At 32.0% G+C, this 22,737-nt stretch overlaps 1 protein-coding gene across 1 annotated transcript in view; it reads left to right on the forward strand.

Annotated features, from left to right (window-relative positions):
• The window catches only part of LOC145291527 (uncharacterized), a 1,250,821-nt gene that overhangs the window by 447,916 nt on the left and 780,168 nt on the right, over nt 1-22,737 (forward strand). The window contains exons 28-34 of the mRNA XM_080137518.1: nt 361-387; nt 2,344-2,385; nt 5,272-5,543; nt 11,037-11,169; nt 15,444-15,470; nt 17,069-17,089; nt 19,744-19,788. Of these exons, the coding sequence (XP_079993644.1) occupies nt 361-387; nt 2,344-2,385; nt 5,272-5,543; nt 11,037-11,169; nt 15,444-15,470; nt 17,069-17,089; nt 19,744-19,788 (567 nt within the window). The remainder of the gene's footprint in view (nt 1-360; nt 388-2,343; nt 2,386-5,271; nt 5,544-11,036; nt 11,170-15,443; nt 15,471-17,068; nt 17,090-19,743; nt 19,789-22,737) is intronic.

Here is a 22,737-nt window from a genome sequence, read left to right on the forward strand (position 1 = left end):
TATTTGATACACAGGTATTGTCCATAATCAAGTTGTTTTTAAGTGTGTAATCAACTCGGATTGCGTGAGTGCCACGTCTGTTCTTGTCTAATGCACAGGAAAAAAGAGAAAAGAGAAAGAGGGACGGAAGAGGAAGTTTATATCACCACCTATCGGTTGAAACATGCAACAAGGGTGATAATCGTACATGTCTTGAAGCTGAAAGTGTTGTGCATTGTGTGTGTTCACTATGTGTTCGTGTGTTCGTCTCCACAAATATGATTTGGTGTTTTACTTACGTTGTATGTAAGTAAAATGAAGTAAGTACTATTAATTTAAAATGCTTCATTATAAAATGTATGTTTTGTTTTTTATTTTCAGCTACATCCACCCAGCTTTCAACTCCAGGTAACTAATATTTTTTAAAAAATAAATTTTTGTTTCCTTTGGTTAATGATTATACTTAAATTCTTGAAGTTGGAACAACGTGGTGTAGTGGTTATTGGCATGGACTGTCAGCTCAGCATGCCGAGTTCGAGTTTGCTCAGGGCTACTGAATCACTTTCACTAATACTTGTGGAAAACATACGGATCCAAATATCCTCTCTCCATCTATGGAATAAATAGTAGGCCCCAGTTGTGCAACTAGAACGAAAACTGTGCAACAATATCACTCTTTCTCTGCTTATTCCAAACTAGAATTCTCCTTGCCACTGTGCTCAAGCGATGTTGGTTCATGATATGTGCGCTTATGAATTGGGCAACCTTTGCTTCAATATAAACTTCCTGCATATGTACCCTTACAAGAGGTATCTATTATCACTCGAGGCTGAAGAGAGACCTACTTTAAAGAAAGAACATAAGCAAAAAAGACTTCAGTTTATGAATGTACAAAATAAGAAATATGCCATATCATAAAGTGTTTCTAAATAATAATGCATTTTTTTTTACATAAGAAACGTTTCATTATTATTTCTACTATTTCTTTCATGGCTATTCAGTTTAGTTTCGTATTCAATTTTAAATATGCAAAATAAGTTGGCATTTTAGGATATGAGGAATCTTTTTTTTTCATTTTATAAAGGATTAACTTATAATAATATGATACAGACCAGGGCCAGTATAAGTTAGAAACATGAAGCAGTGTTCAATAAAAAGTAAGACTCTATTTTAATGTTTTATACATGTGTTTTGCCTATATATGTGCATACATTTTTCAGCTATAAACTTTTTCAACAAAGTTCATTCTTTCAGAATGTCTTCCGTCGGTAGTCTGAAGAAGATAGACCTTAAATAAGATCATACTAGCCTCTTTTCAATCTCGTTTGTTACCTGTGCGCTATCCCTAAGTGAAAAAAATCTTTTATGATTCGAAATAATCTTTCTTCCTCGACTGCTTGAAAACGGGATCTTTCTACAGACTTGGATAACACACATTTTGGATTTTTAATTTGGATCTATTTCTATGAACATAATAAATCCGACTTCTTAAAAAATGTGAATTAAAAATTAAAGATTAAAAATCCAGATGAAAGGATATGGAGTAATCAACACATGATCATTCCGTCTTGAAAATATCTAACCACTCTATATCCTAATTTGATCAACATCGTCTATTTCCTATGACGTGTCATGACGTAGACAACAAGCAATGGCTCGAGTAAGTTAATATGTATGAACGCATACTTCCTTTGTTTTTCATTTACATATGTCAAATGTAAATAAAAAAAACAAACATGTTTTTGCACTAATGAATAAGGGGAACTTCTGCATTACATGGACGGCGCCATTGTTAGGGGACGATTACTCCAATTTCTTCTTAGTCAAATAACAGGGCAAATAAATGACAAACAAGATTTTTTTCTGAACACAAAAAATATTTGCAAACCAAAACATTTAATGTATAAAAATGCATCAATATATAATTGTAAAAACATTTATTGAAAAGTCTATGTAAGAAAATATAATTTTAATAAAACATTTTTTTCATTGGATTCCCTACTCTGAAACATGTTTTTGAATTAAAGTAAAATTGGATTTTTTTTTCTAGACAATTGAATGATTTAAATGAAATATTTTTTAAATCAAAGCAACATTGAATTTTTTTTTCTCTAAAACATTTTTTGAATTAAAGTAAAATTGTCACTGTAACAAAATATAGTTTTAATTATTTTGTGGCACTTGTTGAAGCTATAACAAACCGCCACCTGCCGGCAATTTAGTGAAATGCACCAAAAATGATGCTGTCCGTGTAATGCAGAATGAAGAAAGATGATAAACAGGAGAAAGAAAAAAAAAAAAGAAAGGATATCATTTCTGCCAATTTTTATTTTCTTTTTATAAAAATGTTGTTTTCCCTTTCAGTCACTGAACCAGTGGCCAGCCAAACAGCAGCGACACCAAATGGTTTGTTTCTTCTTTCTTCCAATTTAAAAAACAAATACTTAAAGTTTATGCATAAATTTATACTTTCGTATATTAATTTATGTGAATAAATGAAGTAGTTATATATATATATATATATATATATATATGTATTTGGGGTGGAGAGGGCTCCCGTAAGCCATGGTGAAGGCAACCTTTCTAGGAGAAGCAAATCTCTGATTTAAAAAATCATAAAGCGGGAGACCAGTACCCGCATTAAGCTGGTCTGCAGTTTAATTTGTTGCTGGCTATCTTGCTCTTGCTTGTTGCTGGATCTCAACATTTTGAACCGAGAGAGAGACTTAGCTGTCGTACAAAGCTAAGACTCTGTAACATCATCTTTGTATAGATACTCCCTCAGGCACTTGGGTTCATAGATGTTAAATGTCTGAGGGAGTGGCACTCGTCTGACAGGACGTTGCAATCATCATATATATAACCATTTTTTTTTTTTTCGATGTTTTATAGACAAAATAGAATTTATGTAAGATGGTGGGTAACAAAGCTTATATTTGAGGGATTGTTTTGTAATAAGATAAGGTAGCAGACAATAAAAAAAAATGTAGAAACTGAGAGGGAGGGGGCATAATTTTTACTTATTCAATTTAGTATTTTTTCTGCTTTAAAAAATAAATGTGTAAATAAATAAAAACAGGAATGGGGGATATTTTTTTCTTTAGCGGTTAAAAATGTTTTAATTTTAGATTTGGGGAGGGGGTTAGGCAACGATATCGTGCAGATATATCTGAACTAATCCTAAACTAACCTCAACCTAATCCTAAACCAACTCTAACCTAACCCTAAAAATAAGTAGAAGGAACCGATGTAGCTGACAGTAAAGATTTTGTTTTTCCTGAAACCGGATACAATTCATAAATTTGTTTAAACTATTTTAAAGAACAATTTAAAAACAAACAAACAAAATTCGTTACACAACTCTATTTACCACTCCGGCTAGAAAGTGGGTGCTCATTTTACGTTAAATTTATATAGGAATGTGATACAGGACTTCTTGAAATGATGTTATACAGAAGAAAAGGTCAATTTTGTAAGACACCGCTAAACAAATATGTGTTACGTCACACAATATGACAGAAATTTCAAATATTACAGATATTTCTGAGTTATTTTCATTGCCTTTTCTATATGAATAAAACTATAATATTATTAAAGATTTTTAAAATAGTAATAAAATAAATAAATTATTCGCAATAGATACTATCAGTAGCTGCATTTGAGGCCGATAACAAAGATGGCATTAATTTTATAGTGAAAAACTGGGAAAGGAATAAAAAGGGTTAGTCAAAATGAAATATCGATTTAGTATGACAAACTTTCATAATCTGACTTCACTTTATTATATAGATAGATAGAATCGATAAAAAGCGAAAGAAGTTTCATAATAAAAACTGAAATGCCAACCAGTCAAAATTTTGTTAAGACTAACAGCCCCACCCCCCCAAAAAAAAACAATTCACTCCAATGCTTAAAACATCAGCATCTAACCGTACACAAAATAATGAGTTTGTATGTATTAATGTACACTTAAAATTTATATGCATTTATTATGAATATTTAGAGACTTTCATTCAGCCAGTTTTCTAATCCCTTCTTTCCCTATTAGGCTCTTGAAGGACATACCTTTGGCTAACCTGTTTAGAGTCCAGGCGATTGAACGGTGGTAGTGGGATATCTTTCCAACCTGATTTATCTAATGCCTGATAATATAATAAAGATAGTTAAGTATCCTTAATAGAGAGTGAGATCATAATGCTTTTTTTGGTCAGCACTTTCTCAGTTGATAGTGTTAAATATAGAGTGAATATAATTTTGTTAGATAAAAATAACTGGTTCTGTCGGGGTCAACTTAATATACTTAGATGTCAGCTCGACCTTCTCTGGACCAGAAGTGGGTGTGGGAAGATTGACAATAAACTTAGGGGCCTAAAATATCAGTAGATCGGAATTCACTCTTGACATTGACAGAAGAGAAAGCAAAACCAGCATCTAAAAAAAAAATAATGCTTCCTTCCAATCCAATGATTATTCGTTTCTTTGTGTTGTCGTAAAGTGAGAGCAGTGAATGACAAAAGGTAGAATTTAATTGTGCTATGATCTGTAATCTATTAATGATGATGTAATGTGTATATATGTGGGTTCCTTTGCACAAGGATACGATTGGCTGGAAGAGACGGCAAAAGATATGCGGAAAGTCTAAAGCTTAAGCATATTACCAGCTACGACTTGGAACAATTGACTAACTAGATTGCATTACTCGATTATGGTAGCTAAAACCACTCAGCTACTTCGAATAAATATTTTCCTGGACATATAAGATAACAAAGCATATATTTTATTTTGGTTGTAAGTCATTACACATCCTCTTAAATATAATAATAATACAGGAGACCAAACTTAGAGGTAGTACTTTAAAAGATTTTTCTATTTCATAAACACTAAAAACTTTGTTTCAATATTTTTGATATAATAAGAGGGTATGATTAAAGAAAAGTAAAGATTCTATTCATAGACATTGGTAATAGAAACTAACCACTCAAATGGAGTTATGCTCTGCTAGCAACCAATTAAAAACTGGAATCGCTCAATAAAACATACTTGATATTGTAGAATTCCAACACACAATTTGTCTGGTCAACACGATTAGCTACCCACCGGGAACTATACTTTTTATCTTAGGACTTATACAGATTAGCTAATCATCGGAAAATCTAAAATTAAACATGGTTTACAATCTAAAACTTTAAATTCATTATTTTTGTCTGATCGATAAAACTAACTTTAATACTAATTTTCATTTCGTTCTTTTTACATATTAAAAGAATAAATATAAATGTCTTTTATTCTCAGTATTCGCATGTGATGTAGCTGAAGGAATGACCAGTGAAGCAACAATACCCAATAGTTTAATAAAGTTAAGCACAGGAGAAAACCCAGAAGTGATTCGACCCACGAACAATGGTTGGATGGTCAGACCAACTAATCGTCAGAAGCCACCATCCGTACTTATCAACGTGAAGGATTTTATTGCCAAAGGAGCAATAATAAAACTTGTGAAGCACAACAATGTGGCGCAGTTTCGTGTTACACAGATGAAAGGTTCTCAGCTCGGTTCCACTAAGGTAATTTTTTTCTCTTTAAAAGTTAAATGTTTTGCTTAGTAAATTTTTTGTACTATAAATATCTTATTGAACATAGCAAATATAAGGTGACCCACAAAAAATGACACCCATGGAACTGTTGATAAACTTCCCATTCCTTTCCACAATACAACCAGATTTGGCACAAATGAATTTCTGTCTACGCTTTATTTGTCACCATGGTTAAGCTAACAATTTCTCGCGTATATTCGACATACTACTTAAGTGTTCCTGGTTTAGAACAACAAAATTAAAAAAATAAAGAAAAAAGAATACGTCTTTGCAAGCCAACAACCGCCGGGTTCGAGATCACCACTGCCACCAACCTTCGTCTGTCTGCCTCTTCCCGACAACCTGTCAACTCCTTTTATACATGTCTCCCGCATGATTTTTTTGTGATTTCGCATGACTTCCACCAGAGCATACCTTTTAAAACTATGGGCGCCATCTTGATTTCTCTCTCTCTTTCGCCCAACCTCACCCGACGCACACGCGGTAAGACTTCTGTTCGTTTGATTTGTTTTTTCCTTTCTTTTTCTCCTTTCCTTCTGTGAACTTTAAACAACAACTATCAAAACTTCCAACTCCCAAACTTGACACTCTTTCAAGTTGACTTGCATACAACTTCGTATGTAGCACGCCTTCTTCCAACTCGTCCTCCTGTTCGCTGTCCGTTTCTATTCACCTGTGTCATTTGCATAGAAACAGCGTCACGTGACCGTTAACCATAAAACCAATTGAATGTCGCCATTTTAAGCTTTCTTTTCTTCCATTTTTTTTGTTACACAACCGACCCTTTAAAGCATAGAGTAGAGACAGGTTCTCAACGTTTTTTCTGCGGGAAAGAGGTTGCATAGAAGAGAAAAATGCACGACCTACTAGATTTCAAAGCCGGTTGTAAACTCTATCAAGGCTGCTCAGATGTGAAAACAGTAATACATTTTAGGGCGTACCTGGCTCTACAGAGGATTGCATCGGCAGTGAAATACCTGCTTGATCGGTAGAGTGATCCAACCATTTTTCCAGTGATTTTGGAAACAGATTTGATGTGTTCATTTCTTTATCCTCGAGTGGTCTTTTGGCCTTGATAAGTGAGGTCACCTTATTAAAAAAAATAGTGTAACCTTGATTACAGTGTTTTGTAAAATCAAATTACTCCTCCTGAACTTGATACTGTTGAGGAGAGTACTTCCTCCATGAATTTCAAACTTGTAAAAGATTTGAATAAGAAACTCTGAAGCTGATCAAGTTGATTCGATTGATAGGAATGTTAAGATTGATGAGAGTTGCTTTTTTATTTTCCTTTCAAGTCGCTAGAAACTTTAGACTTTGTTTTATTATATACTAGCTTACATTGTAGAGGGTCAACTTTGTGGCAGGGAGTTACCGGTTATTAGAAGGCTGCCGATTATAGGCTGCTTGCTGATTTACTAGACGGTTGAAGGTCGTTGTTTGTAACCGGACAGTGTAATAAAACAATCAACAATAAATAGCACGTGTTATGAGTACATTTAAGACATTAAAATGGAGGCTGCTAAAGTTATATATATACAAAATATATACATATATATGTACAAAATATATATATATATGCATATATATATATATTTATATACATATATATATTTATATACATATATATGCTTATATATAAAAATATATACATATATATAAAAATATATACATATATATAAAAATATATACATATATACAAAAATATATATATATATATACAAAATATACACATATATATACATATATACAAAATATATACATATATACAAAATATATACATATATACAAAATATATACATATATACAAAAATATATACATATATACAAAAATATGAACATATATGCATAATATATACATATATATACAAAATATGTACAAAAATATTTATATACACAAAATATATACAAAATATGTACAAAAATATTTATATACACAAAATATATACATATATATTCAAAAATATATACAAAATATATACATATATACAAAAATATATAAAAATATATACATATATACAAAATATATACATATATACAAAAATATATACAAAATATATACATATATACAAAAATATATACATATATGGAAAAATATATACATATATACAAAAATATATACATATATACAAAAATATATACATATATACAAAAATATATACATATATACAAAAATATATACATATATGCAAAAATATATACATATATGCAAAAATATATACATATATACAAAAATATATACAAAATATATACATATATACAAAATATATACAAAATATATACATATATACAAAAATATATACATATATACAAAAATATATACAAAATATATACATATATACAAAAATATATGCATATATACAAAAATATATGCATAATATATACATATGTACAAAAATATATACAAAAATATATGCATATATACAAAAATATATGCATAATATATACATATGTACAAAAATATATACAAAAATATATACATATGTACAAAAATATATACAAAAATATATACATACATACAAAAATATATACATACTAGCAGGGGTGCCCGGCGTCGCTCGGGTGTTTGGAGGTGTATGCTGTGCAAAAAAAGCAAAAAAAAACAAAAAAATGGTTAATTTTTTAAAACTTTGACCCCTATTATGACCCCTTAAAATTTATAGTTTCGGGCTCAAATCACTTTATTAAGTTAGATCCAGGTTCAAGGAACCTATATCTAAAATTTCAAGTGTCTAGACCCAAAATTGTCGGAGGAGTTTGGTAGAGTTCTTAAAGGTCAAATCGTTGAAATTTGACCCCTTAACAGCCAAATTTCTGGCTGACACCCGTCACATCGATTTTCCCAAATCTCAGTACGCGGTATTTCAAATTTCGAGTCTATAGACTAAAAATTGACAGTTATTGCGTAGGGAAATGTACACAGACAGACAGACAGACAGACACGTTCACTTTTATAGATATATAGATATACAAAATATATACATATATGCAAAATTATATACAAAATATATACATATATGCAAAATTATATACAAAATATATACATATATGCAAAATTATATACAAAATATATACATATATACAAAAATATATACATATATACAAAAATATATACAAAAATATATATATATATATACAAAAATATATATATATATACAAAAATATATATATATATACAAAAATATATATATATATATATATACAAAAATATATATATATATATATATATATATATATATATATATATATATATATACAAAAATATATATACAAAAATATATATATATATATATACAAAAATATATATACAAAAATATATATATATATATATACAAAAATATATATACAAAAATATATATATATATATATACAAAAATATATATATATACAAAAATATATATATATATACAAAATATATACATATATACAAAAATATATACATATATACAAAAATATATACAAAATATATGCAAAATTATATACAAAATATATGCAAAATTATATACAAAATATATACAAAATTATATGTAAAAATATATACATATATGCAAAATTATATGTAAAAATATATACATATATACAAAAATATATACATATAAGATGTTTTATCTAACAATAGAAGGTGAGAACATTGAGACCATTTTGTGTACATGTGTGTATGTGTACGAACATGTACGCGTGAGGTTGAAAATGTTCATTGCGTGTATATGTTCTTTGTGCATATATGTGTCTGGATGTTTATGTGTGATCACAGGAGTTCATTAAAATATGCGTTGAATGTTCATAGTGTATGCAAGGGTTAAGGGAAAAACGTGTATTCATTCTTACTTAGGTGTTAAAGCATCTGTTGACTTATTTTATAAACATTTTAATGAGATTGGCGAAGTTTTTAATTTGTATGAAGATACTGACGTGATCCAAGAGAAGTAAGCTTCAGATAATGCACTAAAAGGATGTTTGGTTGTTGGAATGGCATCCCTCACATCTCTGAATTCTTTTTAATCTAATCTTCATCTTTTTCATCTTTGTTAATTAATGTCATTCGCTTTTGTTTTCATCATTTCATAAAAAAAAAAACTCACTAAGAATGAAAAAATTATATATATATATATATATATATATATATATATATATATATATAGAGAGAGAGAGAGAGAGAGAGCAGTTCAAGAATATCATGTTTTGATGCAATTTCATTGTTTGCTAGTTTTTATACTAGTTATTCTCAGTATGGCTAACTGATTTTACAAATTAAAAATATCCCTCTTCCACCTTGCACTGTATATAACCTTTGTACCATTAGCATGTACAGGACTGGGTGAAGGTATATAAGACATTCCTGGACAATGCTGGTAGTTGGTAGGATTGAGAATGCGGGGGGTGGGCAGAGAAGACATTTAGTGTAAAACCATGTTGGTGCCTGGTATTAGATGGGATCGGATGAGGTATTACCAAAAGACTAAACTAGAAATTCCCATTAGTAGTCATACATGTGTCCTATCCACACAGTGCCATTTAGTCTCTTTTTTTTTTTTTTACACGGTGGTCACCACTTATCAAGGCTCGGAAGCCACTCAGGGATAAGGGTTATTGCAAATACAGTACGTTAGTGTGGAGATTTGATGAAGTGTTTACTTAAGAGGACGGTTCATTAGGAATTTGTTAACGTTGGACTTGAAGACATCCAAGTTGTAGTCAGGTGGGAAGCAGGTAGACGGAACAGAGTTCCACAGGCGTGCAGTTTTAAGAAAGAAGCTTTGTTCATGGAATCCACGTTTTGATTTAGGCATACATAAAGAGTGGGGGAAATTTTTCACAGTGGATTCAGCTAGACGGGTGTTTTTCATGAAAGATTGGCGAAGTTGGACCAGAGATTGGAATTCAGATGAGCACCTACCATGGAAATAACGATAAAACAGGATAGGCTCGCAACATCTCTTCTGTGGGAGAGAGGTTGCAGGGTAGAGAAAAGGGCATCCCCCACTAAGCCATGAAGTCTATTTTGTACTCTGTCAAGGCAGGATAGGCTGTTTTTAGCAGCTCCTGCCCAGATATGGCAGCAGTATTCCATCCTTGGACGTACTTGGCTTTTATATAGATAGAGAATTGCATCAGTAGTGAGATATCTTCTGGAGCGGTAGAAGGATCCCACCATCTTTCCAGCGACCTTGGCAACAGACTTGATGTATGTGTTCCATTTCAGATCAGGAGTAAAGGTCAAACCCAGAAGCTTGTCAAAACATGGGGCTTCTCCTAGACGAGAGCCATCCATTTCAATTGATGCCAGATGGGGATCAGAGCGTTGATGATATAAGGATAGGAGTTTGGTTTTAGATGTATTAAAGGTAACCAGCCACGTCTTCCCCCACTGAACCACGCGCTCAAGATCAAATGTCTTGCCATCCAGTCTCTTGTTCAGACATATAAAAAATAAAAAAAAATAATTGCTTTTTTTTTTCCAAGATATATCCAGCAACATCAATTAGTGTGATTCAACCTGGGAGTGATGCAACCGATATCAAAATCGAGTTTGTGCCTGAAAATAATCAAATTATGGAAATGTCTTTGTCAATCAAGAGCTGTTTTCAGCGTACAGGTGAGTGTTGCATGATTATCACATTTATTGATTGGAAACTGGAAATTGCATAATTTGTTCATCAATTTTAGAATATATTTATATATGTGCAGTTTTAATAACTTGAAATAAGATTTGCTGATCAAGAAGTTGAATCAAGTGATGGAAATAATCTTGAATTCCTTATTGCTGTCACAAAACAAACTTGCAGAATCTGGATTTGAGAAAGAACAAGTTCATGCTGGAACAAGAGCATTTATGTCTCACGTGTGACGGGCATTCGTTTCCAGCCATAAAAGATGAACCAATAAAAGTTGCCAGTTGCATTTTAACACTTGAGGACTAAGATTGATTAAGATTAATATGGAAAATTGTGCTATTTAATAAGAGAATACTGGCAAGCATCGTTTTTTGTTTTTTGTACAAAGACCATTTTTACCTCCTTTTCTATATTTAAAAATTTTTTATATGTTATTACTAGCAAAAATATTCCCGCTCTTTATGCGGGTCTTTGCTGTATGCTCGGGTACCCGCTTTACTGGAACCTTTGTAATAAGAGGATGTTGTAAGAGCCACACCAAATATTACTTTGACCATTGACCTTTACCTTGGAAAATGGTATGCACCATCCTTAGATAGGGGACCATCATCATGCCAGGTTTGGTTATGATTGGTCTAGTGGTCTCGGCTGTAGGAGAGTTGTACACATAGACACACACAGAAACGCTAGTACTTTAAATTTATAGATTATACATTTCTGTTGAGATGGATGGCAAAACATTTGATGTCCAGCTATTTCTGCAATTCAGTGACGCCACAATCGATATGCCCATTGTTGAATGGATAGGAATTGTAAAATTGGCCTACAAAGTTTCTGCCATAAATAAAATTGAGCACATTCTGTTATAACTTTGAGGTAGTGTTTTTGCCATGTACAGACAGCTTAGTAAAGAGTAGAGAGTACATATTAAATGAGCTCTTCTGAATGTGTATACAACGGATAGGGTCAAGACATTTGACCAAGTTGTAATGTGGCATTTTCCCTTGAAGGAAACATTGGACAAATTTTTGGCTGAGATGCATTGCTTGGCTCAGCTGGTTGGAGAGCCACTGTGCGATCAATGTTCATGTGTGCATTCATATCAGAGTTGCCACAACATCTCAAGCAGATTCTTAGAGCCACATTCATGATGAACTTAGAGTAGCTTCTGACCTAGGTGAGGACTTATGATGAAGGGAACCAAGTATCAGCTGCCACATCTACAAGGCAACTGTATTTAGGCACAGATGTTCGACCTATTAAGTCATACAGCGAAATAATCAACTGCTTAAGTGCTCTGGGCCTAACCATGAGGCTAGGAATTGTGCACAATAATGCCCAGAGGGATCGGACACTAAATTGCATAGTTTCGGATATGAAAAATGTTGCTTTCAATGTAAAGAAATTGGGCATATTTACTTAGAGTAGCAAGGAAACACCCATGGAAAGAAAATTTCAGTTCCAGCCTTCTTCCCAAGAAAGTGAAAAATTTAAAATTGTCTGCTGTAAAAGTGTTTAAAATTGTCTGCTGTAAAAGTGTTTAAAATTGTCTGCTGTAAAAGTGTTTAAAATTGTCTGCTGTAAAAGTGTAAGGCTCTGATGAATTCCAAATGCTCACAAAAGCTGATGGTAGGAGTAGTGGAAGGACTTTGAAGTGCTGTGGATATTGTAAGATTAAGTTAGCCATCAAGCAGGTTCAGCCCATTAATGTTGAGGCCCTGGTTGTGAATTAATAATTGTTAGCGTTTGATCTATCCGCTGGGATTGATGCGATCAAAATGCTTGAATATGTGCACCTGACTAAATTGGATGATGCACGTTTCAGAAACCTAAACATCTCTGCAATCCTTTCAATTGATGAGCTTAAGTATGCAATTGAAAGTTTATTGTAAAGTTATTGAAAGTTTATTATATGCAATTGAAAGTTTATCTGATTCTAACAGTTAATCAACAGACAACATTGTAGTTTCCAAAGAAAATACCTTGTAGTGGTCTGAAAAATGAATTGAACAGCTAAACAGTATATGAAGATGTGTGCAGAACAGGAGACTCTTATGGTATTAACACATTGAAAGAACAGATCAGGATTCTTGGCTCAGTAGATGTAAAATAGTTAAGATAGCAGGGTGGAGACCGAGAAAAACATACAAGGAAGTGAGACTTAAGAGGAATGAATAAACACCTGACCAGAGATAAAGTTAGTTTGGAAGTTAATTTCTTAAAGCCGTCCTACACATGCCAGCAAGTGAAATGGACATTAAACCGATGATGATGATGCATTGTAATCTATACTAATATTTTTTGCAGCCTTTTTTTTTAATTTTTATATATGTTTTTCTAAATTCTAAAACATTTCATTATTTTATTTTCTAATTCTTTTTCTTTGGAGGGGGGGGGGAGACATTTCATAGTTTTTGCTACTCATAATTTTTCATGTGTAAATGATTATTCTACAATTGTTAGACTACATGTCTGAAAGATTAATGTTTGTAATATTTGTGAGATGAGAAATATTCATTATTATTTGGTTTTTGCCTCAGTTTCCAAAGGACACACTGCCAAGACGACGATGTTTGCTAAAATGTACAAATTATCTGGAGATTGTGAATTAAATCCTGAGCAATTGTAGCAAACGATTCAACAAATTTACTGAAAGAATGTGACAAGCTTTGACAAATGAAAACTGCACGACTCTAATAAAGGTTGGGTTCAAAAACAATGGTTCCAGAGTTCAACATAAGGAACCTGAAGATGGACAAAATGATCGAAATCTCTTGATAACAACCAAGAAGAGGATCATCATGCTAACACGGATATTTCTAACTCATCCCCCCCCTCTTCACATTCACTTATTGCATTCACGTCTCAGACACTTTTTCTCCTGAGTTTAGAAATACATGGCCAAGACAACAAGGAAATTATAATGTGTTGTTTATCTTCAAGTTCAATCCCGAGCAAAAGCAGCAAGGTGATTTCACAAGTTTACTTAAAGAATGCCACATGTAAATCATGTTTCTATGACGTCACAGAAAAGCTATAATTATTTTGCTATGGTAATGTTTTAAGCTTTATTTATAAGACAATACAAATAGGTCAATAAGTAGAACTTCAGACTTATTGCAGTATGTGCATTGCATGTTCAACGACATAAATTAATAAAAATAGATACCGAGTTTATATACATACAACTCTAGGCTTCACTTAAAACAAAAAGAATACGTATACATTTTTTACAGACAATAGCTTTTGTAAATAAAATGCATAAACCGTGTGTGCATGCGTATGTGCGCATTGTTGATCTCTGCCGATCATGTGTGAATGGAGATTAAATATTTTGAGGTCAGTAACAACATTTTACAAAATATTTAATCTCAATTTACACATGATCGGCAGAGATCAACAATGCACATTTACGCATGCACATGAATTATAGAGTTTGTTCATGATTTTGTAATGTTTGGCTTACCTCAATATAACTGGATGGTATTGAAAAGTTCATTTAATTACAGCATCGGTTTGCGTGTGCAAATACTTGGAACACGTGGTGCATGTCGTCCTAGCTGCATGCCACTGCAGAAAAAAAGGAAAAAGAAAGGAAGTTGATATCGCCACCTATCAGCTGAAACATGCAACAAGGGCGATAATTGTATATGCCTCAAAACTGTTGTGCATTGTGTCGATGTGTTCGCTATGTGAGAAAATTAGACTAATTTGTCTCCAGACTAAAAATCTGAAGGCTTCATTTTGAAATTTGCGGCCATGGCATCTACTTTATTGTTTTTATAATTTACTATTAATGCAATATTCTCCATTTATAAAAGCAGTTAAGAACTTGATATTTCGATATGAGACAAATTGCGCAATATATTTATTACATTAAAAAAATTTTAACTGAGAAATGGACAAACAAAATCAGTTTATATAAGATATATGCTTTACATGTTTTAATTTTATGCCATTCTATTATGTTTGAAATTTCTGTTAGAGCTGATACCATGAAAATTGAGCATTAGGGTTTATTTGCAAAAATTTTCTTCGTGTCTTTTTAATATAATAAACTGTTCTGGTTTAGCCATAAACTTTATTCTATTACCTAATTTTTATTTGAATAAAATGTATTTATTTGAATAAAATGTATTTATTTGAATAAAATGTATTTATTTGAATAAAATGTATTTAAATAGAAAAAATAAAAATTTTCAGTTTTGTTTTCTTTCATTGGAATACTTTTATCTTTTTCAATTCTTTTTAACAGAAACTTCTACTGGCCAGTTTACACATTGTAAGTAAAATGAAATTCTTAAGCCAAAATTTTGTTATTGAAATGTTCAAAACAAATGATCTTTGGGATTAAAAGAATGATCTATATCATAATACTTTAAAACATTTCTTGTTCGTACATATGCTGTCATCTTTTCAACCCAAGAACAAGCAGAATTTGAAAGGGCCTTTCAATGAACTCTCAAAAAGGGATAAACCATGGTTATGGATCCCTGTATGACACATATGAAAAGATCAAGAAAACTCTCACATACTATGACACTAGTCTCGACATCACTCGCAAGTGATCGAAGCTCATATGGTATCAGTACTTGCATTCTCCATAAATTGTCAGATGGTTTGTGAAAAACTGTAGCACATGCTTCTAGATCCCTACTAACAGCTAAGAAGCAATAAGAGGCTCTAGGAATAATATCCGCTGTCACAAAGTTCCACAGATACCTACATGGAAGACGGTTCATACTACAAACAGATTATAAACCCCTGATAACAATCTTTGGGCCCAAGAAATGTTTGCCAGTCTGTACCGCAAACAGAATGTTTGGTTAGAGAACAATTCTCTTAAACTACAAATTAAAGATCGAGTTCCTAACATCTAAAAGTATTTGCCATGTGGATAGCTTATCGCGACTCATTCCCCAAAATATGGAAGTTTTCAAAAATTCCATCATTGCTACACTAAAGATGAATTGCAAAATCAAAAGCATGATCACAAATACAGTCAAAGAGCTGCCAGTGACTTTGGCTGACATTAAAAAGGAGTCGTAAGTAGAGAAATTCATACAATCCATCAAAAACAAAATCCGAATTTGCCTACAGTTTTCTCCCTCTGTGATGATGTCCTACTGTATAATGCGTCCACATCAATAAAAAAAATTAATATTTATTTAAGCAATATTTTTAAAGATAGTTATGTATAAATTCTTATACATCATAGTCCCAGGGTTTTGCCATACTCGCCATATTTGGCCTTTGGGTTGACGAGGGTATTTAACCCATACCTGGAGGAGTTTGCTAGATGGCCCTTGGTGCTCATTCGCCCTTAAATGGGTCTTGTTTGTAGACCTGCTGGATGTCTAGACACCCTCCTCATAAAGCAAGCTTGATGGGGGTGCAAGTTTAGTTGCTGACAACTGAACCATGGGACGGGTTTAAATGTTACCAGTAGCATTCTCATGGATAACCTAACTATAATCAGACAATATAACAAATGGTCCATCAGGATAATGGAATGGACACCTCATGAACATAAGAGGCTAAAGAGGAAACCAAGAACGAGATGGAGGGACGATCTGATACAACATATGGGTCCCACATGGCAGTGGATAGCTCGAGACAGAGATAGATGGCTAAAGTCCAGGTAGGGGTTCCTCATCGAGTGATAAAAACCTTATTGATTCCATGATTGATGTATAAATTAATATTTATTCACAGGTTCATATATGAATCTATATTTATTTAAACAATATATTTATTTAAACAATATATTTATTTAAAAGACTTGTAATTAACTATTATCTGTGATCATTTATTGAATAAATTTTGAAAAACCTTTAATTATAAATTTACTTACCTTGATTTTCTTTCATTTCTTTCCAGTGGCTTCACCTGTTTCTCCAGGTCAGTTATTTTTTCACATAGAATTGATTTCTTTCTTGCATTTGAAAATAACTTCAGCACAGTTTTTTTTTATTCTCTAATTAAACAATCTTATATATAAAGCATGAGACATTTAATATGTATCATAAAACATTTTATTTTGAAATTAGTTCATTTTTTTCTTTAACGCTATACTTTTCTTAGACAAAACATTTGAAAAGAATTTTCCTTTTCTCCTCCATGTGCCTAATACCACACGAAATTTCCATGAACAGAATTTCTTTCCAAGAAATTCTTATCTACGGAACACATTACCACAAGATTACTTCCTTGCAGGTTACAATATGGTCGTCTTCAAATACTTGACAAATTAAATTTTGTCCATTCAATTCATCAGTTTCAGTTCTCTCATAATAATCTTCATAATTCAACTGAAAATCCATCCATCCCAATAACTCTCATCCTCCAGTGTCTTGTGACCTTGGTAAATGATGACTCATTAGTAAACAAAAAACAAACGTCTAAATAAAAACATAAATAATACATCATAAAACCTTTTCGTAATCTATGTAATGTTTTTTACAGTGCTATGGAGTCTGAGACAACATTCGACTTTGATTCTTCACCTTCTATCATCAACTTTGACACTTCCAGTTTTAAAAGGGCTGAATTTGGCTCAATAGCTTTTCTAGCTAATTTTATAGTAAAGGACGTCTACTATAATTTTCTTTCTCTAATTTCTATAATTCATTTTAAAACATTATTCCCTTTTATTTTTATACTCGCATGAGGAGCGGCCTTGCCTGGTCATAAAATACGTTTAAATACATTTTAATTAATGCAGTTTTCCTATTTATTATTACAGAACCAATTCTCCATGTGATATTATATTGTACCTTATATATAATACTGATTTTAAAAGAAAAAAAAATAACTTGGGCTGCCATCAGCTAGAATCGAAACCAAAACATTTAGTACTCAACCCGCGTTCCCTACCATTTGAGTTATCGGCAGATAAAGGTCTAAAATTAAATCACATTAAGCTATGAATGAATTTGCGCATGTGCAAAAGTAATAGAAATATGTCGAAAAGTTGAAAAGAACATTTTGCATTTCAATCTGCCAACATATTTCAGTATGCATTATTCATCAATTCGAACAAAGATTTGACTCATTATATCTGAACTGGAACACGTACATCAAATCTGTTGCCAAGGTCGCTGGAAAGATGGTGGGATTCTTCTATCGCTCCAGAAGATATCTCACTTCTGATGCAATTCTCTATCTATATAAAAGTCAAGTATGTCCAAGGATGGAATACTGCTGCCACATCTGGGCAAGGGCTGCTAAAAACAGCCTATCCTGCCTTGACAAAGTACAAAATAGACTTCGTGGCTTAGTGGAGGATGCCCTTTTCTCTTCCATGCAACCTCTCCCACAAAAGCAATGTTGCGAGCCTATCTTTGTTTTATCGTTATTTCCATGGCCTCGCTAATCTTTCACAAAAAACACCCGTCTAGCCGAAACCACTGTCAAAAATTTTCCCCACTCTTTATCTGTGCCTAAATCAAAACTTGATTCCATGAACAAAGCTTCTTTCTTAGAACTGCACACCTGTGGAACTCTCTACCGCTTGCCTGTTTCCCTCCTGACTTCAACATGGATGTCTTCAAGTCCAACATAAACAAATTCCTGAACCGCACCCCCTAAGTAATGAGACTTTATCAAATCTTCAATACTAATGAATACTGCAACACTATCCGATTGATTACTGTACAAAAAAATAACCCTTATCCCTGAGTTGCTTCTGGGTCTTGATAAGTGGTGACCTTCATGTAAAAAAAAAAAAAAAGAAGCCATCCTTGGTGTATGATTACTATTTCCTGTTAATTTCAGTGTTAGTGATCAGTTGTTTAATAGTTTATCGGTTAAATATTTTCATGTGGATACACACATACGTCTACTGTTTTATTTCTATAGATTTAAAAAAAAAAAAAATGAGAGAATTGAATTTATTAGAAATGTTTTTTAATCGAATGAATGATTCTGATTACAAACTGCAGACATTTTTTATTTGAAATTATTTTAATGCATTATTTTATGCTTGTATTTTTGTGACTGGTAACTTTTAATGCTATTCATAATTTTCATTGCTATTTATAGTTTTTGAAATGGTTTCTTAATCTTGGTTGTTGTAATAACAGTATTTCGGCTATATATATATGAAGTGGGTTGAAAGATTCCAACGAAGGAAAGATGTATATTTAAATGAGAGATGTCACCAACAATTGTTATGTATCTTTAAAAATTATTTTATTATTTCATATTTTTATTTTTTTAATCATTGTAGCAATTTTTTTAAATCATTGAAATAGTTTTTAACGCTTTTCAGACGTTCTGTGAAGTGCCCTCTTCAGAAAGTATTCAAAATATATTTAAAGAACGTTTTTGCCGTCCATTTTGGTGATATGTGTCTAAAAGGTGGAAATATCTGTAAAAAAATGCCAAAATATTTGTGTTATTTATGGTTAGCATGCATTTGTGGAGTTTACTTTTTTGCCTAATATGTGGATGACGATTCTTCCGCAAGTGTTCAGGAAGTTTGTCAAAAAAGAAAAATCTTTGATTTTTTAGCATTTTTAATATTAACAAATCTATTATGTCTTATATTTTAGAAACATCAAAAATTACAACACCACCCAAACGACGTACAGCATCTGGTCAGTAATTCCTTTTTATTTTAAATAAATACAGCTCTATACTTATGAGATCGAGCACTCATTAGGCTAATTTGTTTGTATCAATCGATTTAGATTAGTTCAGCGAATATGTTTGTCGTTCCTCATTGCTATGTACAATTTTTTTTAATTCCTGTAATAGAAGTGTAAAAATGACCGGAATTATCTACCTTCAGAGTTATCTCCCCTTGGGATAAAATATTATGTGCCAGCGTGGTAAGGGTGTATTTAGGACATAGATTAACAACACAACAACAAATCGTCTAATGGGCTGTATTAGCAGTAAGATACAAGAATTACCTGTTTACCCTTATTTTCCAATGAGCTCACCTAAAAAATAAGGGTAACAACCTAAAAATGTGTACTAAGAGTTTCTTCTTTTGTATTTACATACAAGCGATGGTCTAGAGCCCCTTTTATAATAAGGGGAATCCTCAAATTTCGTTGACAGCACGAGACCTAATAGCAACTCTTGTACGAATACAGGATCAAAAATTAAGCTCAGAATTCATCCTTAGTGGTTGATCTTTCTATCAAGACATTGATCATATCCTTTAGCAAGCCAAGATGGTATCAGGAAAAATAATTTTTTGTTTTTCTGCTTACTATATCACGTTTTCCCTTCATTAGTTTTGTTTTTATCGTCTGTTAATGCAGTCTATTAATAAATGTTATGTAATAGTTTTTCAATGTCTTTTATTACCAATAGATGCTTGCTTTCTAAGCAATCCACAGAATCCGTAACAGCACTTCACATGTTTAGAGGATCCATTTGAGCTCACTGCTTACACACAGTCAATTTCGATAGAATGAGGATATCACATATTCATATTTTTGTAAGACAATAGAGACGTGGCAGGTAGTAGGAGATAACTAATTCATCAGTAAAAAAAAAAAATGATACATTTAATGCCATCTACCTTAAGCTGGCAAAATGATAAGTGTTTGCTAATTGGCCGGGAGAGTAGGGTTCAAGCTTTGATCAAAGACTCAAAATATTATACTTGAATCTTGCTAAACACCCAGCATTGTAAGATGAGGATCAAGGGTAATCTTGGGAAAGGAGTTGTGTACTCCCCTACATACAAATCTGTAAAATGTACAAAGGTTTTGATTTTGGTAAAATGAATAAAATCTTGAACTTTGGAATCTAGCAAAATTGTTATTTATTTCTGCTCTGTTGTTACATTTTAGACATCGAGCTGCTGATTTAAAAAGGATTGATATACATAAAGAATAAAACATATTTGCAAAAGTGTACATTTTCACAAACCTATATATATAACAATAAACACTCAGCATTATAAGGTGCGGTTCAAGGGTAAGTGGAGTCATTCTAGGATGAAATGGTGCTCTCAACTACACCTCGACTATGATCCAACCACTTTATTTTTTCCCCCCTTTTGTCCTCTGTGGTGGACCCAGCATTATGTTTTGCTCAAACAAAACTTGATAGTTAAATTAAGATTACTTTTCAAACAAAACTTGATAGTTAAATTAAGACTACCTTTCAAATAAAAGTTGCATGTCACGATTTTCAAATTATTAGAGAATGTTGTCATGAAGATTCAGAACATAATTTCTCCACAGAAAAGACGTATACTATGTTTAAAGAGCAAATTTTATCTCAGACGTCGGTTTTCTAAACAGCGAACGTTATCTGAAATCTTGCACAATGAAATTTATAAGAAAATAAACCTTGTTAATTTCTTAGTTGCAAAATCTCGCCGGAGGAAATAGAAGAGAAGATATAAAATTTTATTCCAGTGTTTGTTATTGGCATATCATACGGTTTTATTTTGTCTCAACACTGTTTATTAGCTGTGATGTGTGGTATATGTGGTGTATGTATATGGCCATGAGATTGAAGATGCTCAGCTTCCATAGGATATTTCTATATTAGTGAAGTAGATCAGCAACATAAATACCTAAGAACAAAGTGTAGTATCTGTTCTGATACTGCACTTAACTTTTTTGTCCTCGTTCAGTGGGAGAGAAATCCTTTTAGACTGAGACCATTTTTATTTTTGTTCCTATCCAGAGTGCTCCTTTTTGAGGGAACTGATTTTCCCCACATTAAAAACCGACCTTGTGTCTAACCCTGCTCTCGTGGGGAGGCAAGTAAATAAGAACATTAATATCTCAACCAATAACAAGGTATTTTAAAGTTCCTCAGTACTTCCGGTTCAGCTAGGGGATCTTTAATTATGCTTAATTTATCAAAGTTACCGTGAATCTCAAGGAAATTTCACTTTTTTGAATGAACTGTACAACTAGGTTTGCCAGAGAGAGAGACTGACTTTTGTTTATAAGTTTTTGAAATTTCTTTGGTAATTATTTTGTTACAAAATCTTAATCTTAAATTAGATTTCTTCGATAACTGTTGGATTATGGCAATGCAGGGGTTTGATTATGCTTAATTTATGAATTTATTTGCTCTGATTTAGCCAACAATTTTATTCTATTTATAATTTGGATAATATTTATTTTGCTTCCTTGTTTATAGTTGACTCTGTTCTGTCATATATATATATATATATATATATATATATATATATATATATAATCCAAGGTAAAGTCCAGTGTAGGGTTGTTAAAAATGGGGTGAAAAAAGCGCTCAATACCGAAGTAGAGCTAAACGTAATCTTTATTTTTTTACCTTTTAGTGAATGCAGAACATTACAATTTGTTTCAGCAGACACAGACGAATTGACAGACCTAGTTCGTTATAATGTTCTGCGTTCACTAAAGGTAAAAAATAAAGATTTTATATATATATATATATATGAGCAATGAATTTTCTTTACAAACTTTAATTAAATGTATCTTTAAAGGAACTTGTTGCTATTATATAATTTACCAATAATCTCTTTTAAAAAGCAAATATTTCAATTAAATGTTGTAAATAGAAACAATAAAAAAAAATTCAAT

Source organism: Euprymna scolopes, chromosome 12, assembly GCF_053919585.1.
Source record: "Euprymna scolopes isolate OS-2025 chromosome 12, ASM5391958v1, whole genome shotgun sequence".
NCBI lineage: Eukaryota > Metazoa > Mollusca > Cephalopoda > Sepiida > Sepiolidae > Euprymna > Euprymna scolopes.